At 37.2% G+C, this 14,106-nt stretch overlaps 1 protein-coding gene across 2 annotated transcripts in view; it reads left to right on the top strand.

Moving 5' to 3' along the window:
* Window positions 1-14,106, top strand: part of CTNND2 (catenin delta 2) — a gene marked incomplete at its 5' end in the record, with an annotated part of 876,397 nt that overhangs the window by 154,134 nt on the left and 708,157 nt on the right. For both annotated transcript variants that reach the window (XM_081303245.1, XM_081303246.1), the window contains one exon: window positions 844-980. In XM_081303245.1, coding sequence (XP_081159371.1) covers window positions 844-980 — 137 coding nt within the window. The remainder of the gene's footprint in view (window positions 1-843; window positions 981-14,106) is intronic.

Genomic DNA, 14,106 nt, shown 5'->3' on the forward strand with positions numbered 1-14,106 from the left:
TTGTATAAAGGCCTAAACCCTGTTCATAAGAGCTCTCCTTCCATGACTAATCACCTTCCAAAGGCCCTAACTCCCAACCCCACCAACCTTGGGAGTTAGATCAGTATGTGAACTGGTAGGACGTTGTGGCCATCCAGACTACACCAGTCTCATTTGTGTGAGAAAGAAAACTTGCTTTTTAACCTGCACATGTGTATCCCTTTATGCACCGGGGTTAATGTGATTTGAGTTTCTTCTCCCCACCCCATAAATAAAATGGGAAAATAAAATAAAAATAAAGTGTGGAAAATGGGCCTTTTCTGTTTTGGAGTCAGGACTAGGTATATGTCTATGGGATCCACTAGTTACTGACTGGATTTCACAATACCCACAAAGCTTTTTATGTTATTTCTACTATTGGTGATTATGGACTATTTATATGGGATCATCTCCTTACAATGGGTACACTTGAGTTGCAAATATACCAATAGGACAGAGTAATAAATTTGCCTAAAACATAAATTTGCAGTTACAGGAGCTTCTTAGACTCATCATTTCTTCATCTCCTTTCTCTTCATTCCTTAGACTCTTGCTTGTTTCTTCCCCCTCTGCCCTTTCTTCCCCCACTGATCTCAGAGATACAACACAAAGGCATGTTGGACCATTGCAGATTTGCTTGGGGTGGACATAAAGTGGGGGCTGTGCTGTTTCCTCCTAGTGTTTCCTCCTTTACAGTTGCGCCATGTTCTGCCTGCAGTGTGTAAGCTTCCTCATTCCCACCTGTGCTCTGGGGCTGTCTGATGGGTATGTCCGTTGGAGTGACCATGTCCAGTTTCCTGAGCCTGCCTGTCCTTTGCATTGCAGGAGCTATGCCTGTCCCAGACCAGCCTTCGTCAGCCTCTGAGAAGACCAGCTCCCTGAGCCCTGGCTTAAACACCTCCAATGGGGACGGCTCTGAAACGGAAACCACCTCTGCCATCCTCGCCTCCGTCAAAGAACAGGTAGAAACATTCCATGTTTATGAGATATGTATATGTAGGGGGACATTGAAAAGTTGGCTTTCCAAATGACAATGATGATTACATTGTTATAAGAGAAACTTAATTTTCTAGGAGAATATTGGTATTCCTCATGTAAATAAAATATGGTTATTGCCAGATGTGGTGGGACACACCTAAAATTCCAGCAGCCTGGGAGTCTGAGGCAGGAGAATGGCCAATTTGAGGCCAGCCTTAGCAACTTAGTGAAAGCCTGTATCAAAATAAAAACTAAAATGAATTGGGAATGTGTTCAGTGGTATAGTGCCTCAGGATTTAATCCTTAGTACAAAAAAATTAGTTAAAATTGCTTTTGTTTCTAATTTCATGATATAGGCAGATTTCCTTGAAAAATATTCTAGTGGAAAAGAACTTTCTTGTAGGAAAAGGTTGGGAAGATTTGTTGATTAACCTGATATTTAATGTCATTAAACACATGACACCAAATAGTTGGTCTTTACAAAATATAAACTCTAATAAATTGCCCACATATATCCAGGAGGCAAACATTTAATATATATTGACTGTGAATGAATGTTACATGAGATCAAGGAAAACTAGTCTTCCCAGTGTTTCTGACGTGGATCTGGAAAGACACATTCCAGAACTTTCACTCTCAAAGTAATCAAAATCCTCCTATTTTACTTTGCCATAAAAATGGTAAATAAAATCTGCATCTTAGGCTTAAAATAAATAATTTTATGACAGTCATGTTTCTTGTCAATAAAAAGAGGTGAATGATTAAAGAAGGCCAGATTATCACATTTTTAAAAAATTTCCTTCTGAGCATATGCTAGAAGATAAATCAGTATTCCTAAATGTTTAAAAATTTCAATTAACATACTTATTTATGGGATTCAATATTATATTTTGGGACACGTATTATATAATCTATAATGATCAAATCAGGATAATTAGCATTTCCATCCACCATTATCATTTCTATGTGTTGGGAACCTTCAAGTTCTTCTCTAGTTATTGTGGAATGCATAATAAATTGTTATAGACTATGGTTACCCTGCTATGTCGTGGAACACTGGAACCAGTTCCCCAATCTAGCTTTATACATGGGGACCCATTATCCAACTTGCCCCTATCCCTACTCCCCCTTTCCTTCCTAAGCTCTAGTGTCATCTCTTCTACTCTCTACTGTGTCCGGGTTATTTTATTCAGTGATGCTATTTTATTCAGTGAATTTGTGACAGCAATGGGCAGAGTGACATGACCTGGCCATCTCCGGGAAGAAGGCAACAGAGCATAGCTGTAGCTGGGGCCATGAAGGACAGGAGCTGTATCAAGGAGAAGGGCTCTTCAGCACATACATTCCGTTTAGTAAGTGGGAACTGGTCAGCTGAGGGTAGGAAGCCACCTGAATGCCAAGCTATCAAGAGAGAACCGAAAGGATCAACAATGCTCTCAAAGGGGTGCCCCCCATTCAGGAAGTTTGCAGCTAGGTGGGTCCAGAAGGGGAGATAGATTGGACTTTCCAGTTCAGGGAAATGAAAAGCAATCAGGATCTACAGTGAGGATCAGGCTGTACTGCTTGAGCAGTTTTCAAAAGACCACTCTTGAGGTTTCTGATTGTATTTAAGGAGTAATAGAAAAGGGGGCCAGGGGCCGGGCCTTTAGCTCAGTAGTTGGGCGCTTGCCTCGCATGCGTGAGGCTCTGAGTTCCTTCCTCACCACCACATAAAAAAAATAAAGAAAATAAGGATATTGCATCCAACTACAACTAAAAAACAATATTGAAAAAGAAAAAGAGGCAAAGAGGGGCTTCCTGCCACCCTCCAAACTCAAGATACTGCTTCTTTATAATTGAGTTACATCATGGTTTCTCAACCTGGTATGATCTGGAAGTCCTGCTAGGCCACTGACTTTTGTGTTGTAGTAATGCATAAAACAGGAGGGATAATTTTAACAAGAAAATTCCAAGACCTGTCTGAGGAACATTTCATCAAATGTAACATTTTATCATATGTAACTCAATAAATGACACATGCCATGTTCTTGTGTGGAAAGTCTTGATATCTTCACAGTATTGCTCTCCCAAATTAATATAAAGATTTTAAACCATTGTAATCAGCATGTGTGGCTGGTTGTTCATTTCTTTAGTAAGTTAGATCAAACTGGTATTTTTGAAGATCATACAGGAGAATAGTTTTTGAGGGTTCAAGGAAAATTGATAGGATTTACCTTATAAAACATCCTAATCACAGAAGTATTCAGTTTGCCAGAAACAGAAAGATTGATCCTTGGAGGACTAAATGGAGAGCACAGAACAGATTCAAATACAAGTGGGGGCTTACTTCATTTAAAGTTTGCATTTCTTTTCAGTACAAAGCAATGGTTTGAATGGCATTAGCTAAACGGGCTCAACATCTGGAATAAAAGTTGTTAAATCACAACCCGTGCAGACGTAAACCTCAAAAGGAAAGCCTCGCCATTATAAAAATGCTTTGAAGAATCATTGGGGAAATGCATAAATTAATGGCAGAGAGGCTTTGAATACTTCAGGAATCTCTGAAGCCATCTATTAATGGTAGATGCATACTGCAGTGTGTATAATAGTGATAATAGCAAGACAAAATTAAACAAAAGAGTAGAAATATAAGCCTAGAGAGAATACAGGCCATGTGCATGTTGCTAAAATTAATGAGACTTCATGAAGTTGATGAGAAATAAAAAGAATAGGTATCTAGGCAGAGGATATGAGCATGGGTTTATAGAAGAAAAATGCAAGCAAGAAATGGACATATGGAAATGATTTTTTCACTTGAATATTCTCATTAGGACATTAAATTTTAAGTGAAACTATTTCTTTTTTAATCCACCATGTGGACAGTTGTTTTTTTTTTTTAAATAGTATTATGGTGTTTGCTACAAAGGTTTAGGGAAACACAGATTCTTTCCATTCCAAATGAGAATGTGAATTCCTTTAATGATCCCTGTCTGTGAGTTGACATTTTAAGTGCCTAGTAACAACCTTTCATCTGGTCATGCTTGGATGATTGTTCTATAGAAATGGGTGACTTAGGACACAAGTTTTTTTTTTTTTAAATCTATCTGGACATTTATATAAATATTTGTTTGGGATAACCAAAACAAAACAAAACAAAAAAAAACCTTAAGAATATTTCTTGGTGAAAAGTTGAAATAATGATAAATCCTTTCTAGAAAATATCATGTAGTTAACAATTAAAATAGTTGGGGATATATGTCTAGCATTTTGGGGAAAATTCATGAGAACTTTAGAAAAGAAATGACATAGGATGATATTAGCCCGTGTTTTAGAAACAAAATAGCAAATTTTTCTATGTGTTTATGATCATCTAGAAAAGTTAAAAAGAAACCAAACTATTCACGTTGATTTTGCTTTTGTTTACAATTCTAGAGAGGCAGGAATGGAATGGAGGGAGTTATGGAGGATGGAGAAGAGAATCAAAAGCGGGGAAGATAATTGGTGGCTGGAATAAACTTCAGCTAGTAGGAATTTCTCCGTCAGCTCAAATAGTAGGGTTGATTTGAATTCTGAGAACTTACACAAAGTGCTCTAGGCAAAGCTTCATGTCTGCAAGTAAAAAGGCATTTCAGAATTTCCCCCTTCTCCCCTTTTTTGTTGGTAGTGCTAGGGAGGAGCCCAAGCTGGGCAAGTGCTCTATAACCATAGCCCTCCAAAGTTCTGACATGAACTTAATAAAACCTTTGGAGACTTCTTTTTTTTTTCCCTAAGCAATTCAAAAGTTCATTGCTTCTGGGCAGTAAAGCTGAGATTCTTTGTGGCAGACAACTAATCTGAGAAGGAATGAAAATCTGTTCTGGGATCTTGAAATAGAGCAACTTGAAGATTCCCCATTGAAGGCTTGGAGCCAGGTCCTCTGCACAGCATCTGCAGGTGTGAAACCAGAAACCTACAAGTAGCAAATCCCCTGGACTCTCTTAGGGTGCCCTGACACAAACAAATCAGGCTCTCCTTTACTGGGGATATTTGTCCTAAGTCATTCTAACTAAGGTTTCCTTCTTCTCTTAACCCCAAGTATAAACTATTGTCAACGGAGTTAAAGCTCAGTTAAAGATGTTTCTGTGGAAGCTGAGATCAGGGAAAACTTACTTTAAATGTTAATGCCTTCTATGATTCTTTATAATTATATGCACATCAATCTTTAAACCTATTGGCTTATAGAATATAGTTTTGTTTTGCTCTTTTGAGTACTCAAGAAAATTAACCTTCAAGAGTAGAAATCCCACTTGTTTACTTAGGAAATTTCAAGTGAGAAATTTTTTGATATCAAATGATGTATTAATATAGTCCTGTCTCCTTGTAAGTCACCTCTACAGGAAGGAAGCCTTTCTTCCACATAGCAGGCACATTTTGAGCTCTCATGTAAGAAAGTGAAAAGTGACATACCTTGTTCACTTATTCAGTAAACATACTTATCATTTTATACGGAAGGATGCAGTAAGAGTAACACACATGCAAAGAAAACCCAGTCTGATAGAGTTCACTGGAGCAAGTTGTTAATGAGACTAAAAACACAGTCTTAGGCAGGAGCTAACACTGCATGGAAATAGATTCTAGTTCACAGCTGTGGCCAAAACGGAAGTTATGACATGCAATTTATGTCCCATGATGGCATGACAGATGTGTCTGTAGGCTGAGCTCTTGAACACCTCAGTCCTGGATTGCTCAATGAAATGTGTTCATTGATTTTTCTCTTTGTTCTAATTTCCTTCTTGATTGCTGTTTAACTGGTGGGTTTCACACTTTTACATTAACTTAAATGAAGACATAATGTATGCAGCACTCTTTGGTAATTTTCTCTGTTTCAGACACACCTGCCTCATTTCCAGCAGTTATCAAGCCTCTTATCCTCTGGGGTTTTAAGAGAGAGGCCCTGCATCCCTATTTTCTCCCCTATAATCGAGTGTCCCACACCAGAAGAGGAAGCAAAGGAGGATGGACACTGGACATGTAATGACTCCTCTTGGATAATTTGGAAAAAATGTACAGGGGTATTTAATAGCATTTCTTACAACAAAAAGCCAAAGATAGCTTTGTGGTTAAAGACGTGGGAAGGGTCAGAGATTCCTTTTTGCCATAGGTGCTATGCTTATGAGGATGACTGTGACCCATGAAATCAGATATTAATGATGTTTGAGAGAGGCACAATTTTAAAAGAAAAGTTCCTGAGTCCGTGAAGTGAACAAGATTCAGTACAGAAGTGGAATGAGGACAGGTCATCCCTTTCAGCAGAACTGAGCAGAAATACAGGAATGAGATGCAGATGAGCTGTGGCGTGTGCAGGAAAAGAACCGTGTGGTGTGTCTCTTCTGCTGTCATCCAGCAGGCCTTGAGTTCAGATGTCTGCAGTGTGCGGAGAGCTGGACCAAGCCCAAGTTGAGAGGGAGGGGTGCATTGGAGATGGGGAACATGAGATAGAGATTGTAGTGCTGGGAATTAGAATTTGTGCTAAGGGAAAGCAGATGACTGACAGAGGAATTGGAGGGTCAAGCGATTCACAGTCAGAGTAAACATGCATGAATGCTGTTAGCCTGAAACAGAAGTGCATTTTCAGGGGTGCTTAAAACCAAGAATTCGGGAGTATGTATTGATAAAAGTCAAGACTTAAGACTCCAAGAAGTAAGGAAATGAAAAGAAGGAAAAGAGAGAGAGCATGATGGCTAGGTCACCTCAGAGAGACTGTGTGAGAATGCAAAGAGGTGAAGAAATGAGGAGAATGTTAACAGACACCGGAATGAGGAGGCTCAGCAGCAACAGTTCAGAGCACCTGCCAGTAGAGGAACAGGGAGACTGGAGGTAGCTTCCTGCCTGGGAGAAGCACAGAAATGTTTGCTTGAGACTCACCTGAGGCTGCTCTTCATATGTCTTAATGAAGACAGGGTCTCACTGAGTTGCTTAGTGTCTTGCTTTTCCTGAGGCTGGCTTTAAACACTGGATCCTCCTGCCTCAGCCTCCTGAGCCACTGGGATTACAGGCATGTTCCATGATGCCTGGCCATTTATCTTCATTTAAAAAAAAATTATGTTGGTCTATCTCTTAGACAATACTTTATATTAAACTCTGCTATATAACACTGGTCATTGTATTTTATTTTTAAAAAAATCCTAGTGCTGTTTTACTCTTAGCAAAATTATGAGTTCCCTGAAAATATACTTCTGTTCCAAACTAATATTTCTTTCCCTTTAATTTAGCCAGTATTTCATTGGTGAACACATGCTTCCAAAAATTAGCATGCAAAGGGTTTTCTTTATAAGCTAGAGAAATTACTGGGGCATTTTTAGAATCTTTAGAGCTCATCAATATTTGTAAACTTTTATGGCTCAGATAAATGCTTTAAAAACAATTCTACTCGCCATGTGCAGTTGACTATGAATAGAAGACAGAGTTTCAAGGTCAGTAGCAGTCTATGTACATGTGTCATCACCCCACACTTATTCAGTAGCATTTTTCCTGTCACTTGCTGCCACAGGTGATTCACAGATTTGGGGTTCACCTTCAAGTACTATTGAGGATTTTATAATACAGAACAAACATAAGTAAAAAGTTTTAAAACATAGAAAAATTCTAGGCAAAATTTTAAGAAAATTGGCTATCTGTATATTCCCAAACTTCAAATGATTCATACAGAAACAAAAAAAACACTCTTTGAAATTGTGAGTATACATTACTCCAGATGCTCTTTTCCTACACTGACTTTTCTTGTTTCATCAATTCTACAAGCATTGTAAATAACATTCCTGGTTTTAGCAGAATTTTAAAATATCATTATTGAGGACATTGATGGTTTATAGATGGTAAACAAAAATAGTAATTTTCTTGCTCTTAATCACTTTGCTATTCTATTTGATATGAGAAGAAGTAGGAATGAAGGCACCCCTCCATCCGCCATTGGGAAGACCATGGCACTGAGTACGTATATCAGTTATATGAAGGCACTCACTAAAAGAGGACGTTAAAAATCCATCTCATGTAAGCTGTAAAGAAAACTTGATCTTGTACATCAACTCATGCCATGATCTCATGCTTTTGTTTTTATTTAGGGTCTGCATTTGTAATCTTAAAGTATCTTGGCTCTGTATAACAAGAATACTATTTGGAAGGAGCACATTATAAAATACTGTCTTGATTAATATCCTTCCAGTGCCCTATATCATTGCAAAATCTTTCAACATTATTACCGTTGCTATATTTTACAACAGTAGCTTTGATAACACACATGGAGTATGACCTATACCTAGTAAGTTCCAAACAGTATTTTAGAAAAGCATGTTATAAAAGTAATGACAGAATTATCATCCATGAAAAATAAAAGGAAATTAAAACACCTTTGGGAAAGGTTAAGAAGACAGAGGATTATCTGCAAAGACCAGTGAACTTTAGATTCATTTTGTCAGAAAAGATAAGAATTATACATAATGTGGTGTTACCTGTTAACTGCTTCCACATGTTAAAATTAAAATGAGGGTCCCTTGATGGCTAATTTTTAAATTTATTTCTTGTTTCAACTCACGTATGGATTGAGAATGAAAAATAATTAAAAGTATGTTCCCCCCCCCCCCGATTTTCAATGCTAGACATCAGTTGCATTATGAGAAGTGATTGTTTTGAGATGTGGATTGAAATGTGAAGGCCCAGATCAGGAATCTGAGGACTGGGTCATGGAAACTGGTGGTTTCTCACATGGATGAGAGAGAACTGCACCACCCGCTGGCTCAGAAAGCCTATGAATGCTGTGGAAGATGGTGGGCTTGTGTGCACAGTTCTGGAACCCCACATGTGAAGGGAGTAGGTGGTCAGGAGGCATCGGAATGATGGATTGAAGTACTTTGGTCTCCTTGTTGACTTTGTTCATTAGAGAAATGATGATCAAAGCTAGAAATCAAAGAGAAACAAGGGTAATAAACTAATATTACAATCTTGGGAGTCAATGGTAGGGGTTCCAGTTATAGGAAACTAATTCCCAAAATGGGGATATACCCTTTACCCCTCCCCCCTGCCAACCCAATGCTCCCTTTTGACTTCTTCCTAAAACATATTTTTTTTCTGAAAATCTCAGAATATAAGTCTTCTCATGACACTGTATACTCATATTTTTGAAAACCTTAAACTCTATTTTAAGAATTAACCCATTTGATTGCCTTACACTCTGTTATCTTTAAAAGTGTTACTATTATACAACTCTAGAGGTTATGATGTGGAGAAAAAAAGTAGACTCAGCTCTTACATCTAAATGAGAAGATGAGGGTTTACTAGTGGGGTTAGTACTGTGACATTATAGTGCACCTCTGCATCTATTTCTCATTAGAATTCATTGTTAAATATGCATAAGTGAAATCATATTAAATTTCTTAAAAGTAATGTTTTAGTAATTTAAAAAAATTTCTATTGGAAAGGTAATCCATGAATATTGTGGAAACATTGAAACAGCAGAAAGAATAAAAGGTAAATTTTATTTGGGAATGATCTGAGCTATTTACAAATATTTATGGGTATTTCCTTCCAGGATTTTAATGTAAATATATGATTATTTGGGTACAATAATTATTTATTTACAATGAGTTATTTACAATAAATAAATATATGATTATTTGGGTACAATATTTATTTATTTACAATGAGTTATTTATAATAAGTAAATATATGATTTATTTGAGTACAATGTACAATATTTAACATTATATCAGTAATATTTTCTCATCACTGTCTTATTTTGAACATTGTCTAATGAATATATATATATATATATATATATATATATATATAATATAGATTCCCATAAGTTATTTAATATATTGATTTGATTTAACTTTTCTACCTTTGTTGATATCTTAAGTTGGTTACATTTTCCTAGTATGAACAAAAATGACATGTCGTAGTCGTAGTTCCTTGTACATAAATCATTGGGTCTACTTTGACAGAGGCTGCCTAGAGCAAAGTTTTGAAAAAGAGTTTAATGATCCTTACAAACTCACTGGGAAAATATGTCATAATTAATTACTGATAAGGGCCTGAGGCAGGACAACAAAGCAGGGCATTTGGAGTATAATAGTCAATGTTGTGAGCAGGTTCTACACAGAGTAAGAAATTAATAGAACATTCTAGGGAGAAAATAGAGAAAATTAAATGTTCTTTATTCAGAGAAACTTACCCAGATTATTCCAAATTTGGATCTTTTATATTTCCAATGAAATATGATCAGTTGCATGTAAAAAACGCCACTATGAAGCCCACTGTTCCATGTGATTAATATGAATCAATAAAAGTGCAGTGGAAATAGTTAAGATTAACACAGGAGTGATCACAGAACAGGAAATAAAGTGAACAGTATATCAAAAATATTTTCAGAAAGTTGTTTTTGTTAAAATTTACATATTTTATACAATATTTGTTAAATATTTCTATAAATTCATGTCAAGTATTTCAAGTGTGTAGCTATGTAATAATTGTTTTTTTAGTAATTATTTTGTTCGATATTTTTATTCATGACCAAAAAAATTAAGACTAAATATATATTCAATTTACCTACTGACAACCATATAGGAAATTGCTGCTGAAGAACTGAAATAAGGAATTTTATTATTTACTCTGAATTCAGTGCAGTTTTCTCTAGGCTACAACGTTTCATTATTTAGATATAATAATGGACTTATAATGCGGTGTCTAATATGCTTCCCAAGAGAAACATTTTTCCTGAAGTATATTTTTGGAATCTGAAGGAATTATTAATGAGAATCTGAATAAAAATAATACAAAGAACTTCTACACCTCATTATTAGCTAAGAATGTCTGTGGAGAAGACGTGATGGGAGGGCTGGAGACAGCCCTCTGTAGTTGAGCATTCCTGTGGTTGAGTCAGTGGCTTGGACTGCAGTTATCTCAAGCAGGCATCAGTGACATAGGTAAATGTGCCCCGGGCTGCCCATCGATCACGTTCAAGTTGCTGTCAGTCTGCTGTGATCATAGAAGGCACGTGCAGGTTCATGCCCTGGGCTCTAAATGAGTCTGCTTTGTGGCCTGCTGCCATGGAAAAGTGAAGATCAGCACTCTCCTTTTCTCCTAATGACAAGTTCTGGCTTTCACATTTGCCTCATGGCCTCAGGAAGCAGCTGGACCACTTGCCTAATTACTGTGAGAAAAAAAAAAAAACACTCAATATCAATAAGCCAAATAAAAAAGAATCACTTTTGACAGGTGATCTTCGGCATGTAGATAGACATTGCTAAATAGCTCCATTCACCAGCCAATAGATTTAGTCATCGGGGATGCATTCTGCAACTTACACATCCTGGAAGATCTGCCGGGTAAAGGAGTTATGCTCAGATTAAAAATTAAAACTACATAAACGTCAATCGAGCCTTTTCCACAGTGGTTGTAGGAAATCACAAACAACTCCTCGTAGAATTCCGACCCTGCTGTCTGTTCTGGGAAATAGAACCATGGCATACAAACTCAGGGTGTTCATGGCTTTGAGGTGATGGATATGATTGTAGCCCTATTCCTGGCACCTATACAAACCATATGCACAGTAGAGGAGAGACCCTCCACCCAAGATGTGAGCTTGGTACTCAGCCCACCTATTAGTACAGAAAACACTTTCAATAAATAATACTGAGCTCTTTGAGTGCTTGTCCAAGACCTGGAATTGCCTGCTATCGACTTCCTGTCAAAAGCCAGAGAGGCAGTTTATTCTTAAAATTAATAATCTAGAGTATAAATGCTCCATCTTTGGGGAGCTCGGCTCATATTAGGAGCCAGTACCCCAGCCCTCATTGGAATGTCCTCTAAGAATTTGACTTTAGTAATGCTCTCACACAGTGTGACCACACTTTCCATGGAGATGCAAGGTAAGGAATAACCATGATAGGAGATATTTTGGATTGTACAGAAGAATGATATTGAAAACCTTTCCTACACTGTTGTCAAGTGACTTATTATAAATGGATGTTTTTAGTAGTAGGCATGGTGATGTTGTTAACTTGCAACAATATCAACCATACTTTTTTTCTGATACATACCTGAGATTACTATTAGTCTAGGGAAGAAGATGTGTCCACGTCTCCCCTGCTTCCTGTTGTGTTATCAGAACTGAGCTGGCCAACCAGGAGGAAATGTTCCTCGTATTTGTGTTGAGGGTATTATTTCAGGACAGAACTTTACTGTGTTTTACTACTTTATTTTAGCCCAAAGGTAAATGCTTTGCTCGGTTGTGATAGACATCCTGGCATAGTTTTCCGTATAAGGTCTTATTTACAGTACTGTGCTGATCATGTCCCCGACCACTTGTTTTAATAGTTGCATTGGGTCTGTATCTCCCATGTGGGATGCTTGCATCTGCTTTCAGAATTAGGCCCTTTATATTGATAAGTCCCAGGCCCCCAAATTGCAATTTCTTCTGTAAACATATTCTTCATTAATAAAATATTTGCCTTTTCCCATTTAAGCTACACTATGTGCCTTGTTTCAGTTAAAAGAAAAACCCCTACCTTTTTAGTACATGAATCTGTAACCTTAAACATGCAAAACCCACAAATAAACTGTTATTTTTTCTTTATATGCATTTATGCCAAGTTTATCAAATTTGCTGCCTATCTACTCCAATGATCTTTAATTGCTCTTGGAAAACATACCCCTTCTGAGTCTCAGAGCATGCTGGTTAGCTACTGTAGTACTTATCTTGAATATCCTTTATGGTTGTAGGATTTTAAAATATATTTGTTTTTGATGAAACTCTTGGTGTTTTTAAAATTAAAATCCTCTAATTATCACAGATTTTGAGAGGTTTTTTTGGTTGTTGTTGTTGTTTCCTTATTTAATGGTGGTGTGGTTGTGTGGTGTATATATACAAGCTCTTTAAAAATGTTAGCTTTTTCATATTTTAGTACAAAAACATTTTGTGTACATTTGTACAGATGACACTAGAACAGATAGAATGCTTACTTTCCTGTAGCTATATACCAGAATAATTTCAGTCTTTTCCACTGATTATTGTAAATAGAATCTGCCTAGAAGAAAATGTTAAAAGGATTTCTGTTGAAAATTGTAAGTACTATTTCAGCAAATCCTCCATAATATCCCTGGCTCATATGAGGATTTATTTTTCAACATTTTTTAGGAGAAAATCCTAAAAAATAGAACTGGTGTCTTAAAACAGCCTATTATTGAAAGGTACTCCACTAAAATGTAAACTACAAATACACTTTTACGTCCATGCAGGAAGTGAACAGTTAGCAAGGTGAAGCCTGCAGTATAGGCACACAGCACTGTAGATGAACAGGTGCATTTTGACTTTGTGCTGACCCTGGGACTCATGTTGGCAGATCCTCCTGTTTCAGAGTGGCAACAATGTCATTTCTCATGTCTAAGTCTCCCTTATCATTCTCCCTTCCAATCTTGACCCTTTCCTCTTAACAGAGTCTACATTCCCTCAGTTTCTTTAGGTAGGATGGGGATAGTGGGAGAGGTATCACCATGGTAGAGGTGCTAGAAGGTGATACCCTCTTACTGTGCAATGAAGACACTGAGGTACCTTGTAAGTGGGCCCTGTGAACAGATCCTCAGTTTTGTGAGCACATAGCACCCCCAGACCCTCAGCTGATACAGTGCCAACATGTCAGTCTTTCCAATGAGCCGTGCAGGGTGGAGACTTGGCCTTGGCAGATTTCATGGGGAGCAGAGATGATTTGTCCCATTGGTGTTTAGAAACGGATGACCTGAAAAAACAGTCATACTGCTAAGCCATACATTTCTAGGCAAATTTTCACACACAATATATACAACCAATTCACTCATTTCTCCAGGTTATAAAAATTCAGTCCTGATAAACCGTTTCTAGTTTTTTATACTTCTAAGTCTTGTGATCCTATGTAACCCAAGGTAACATTTTTTATTTAAAAAGCAGCTCCCATAATCATACCTATTTTAGTTGTTTCAGTGTATTCAGAGTTGTATAGCCATCACTATAGCATCATTTTGAAATGCTTTTGTCCTCTTAAAAAGAGACCCTTTGTCCATTATCAGTCACTCCTCATTTTCTCCAAGCCCCTCAGGCCTAGACAACCATGGCTATGCCTT

This window comes from Spermophilus citellus (assembly GCF_964194105.1).
Source record: "Spermophilus citellus genome assembly, chromosome: 1".
Taxonomy (NCBI): Eukaryota; Metazoa; Chordata; class Mammalia; order Rodentia; family Sciuridae; genus Spermophilus; species Spermophilus citellus.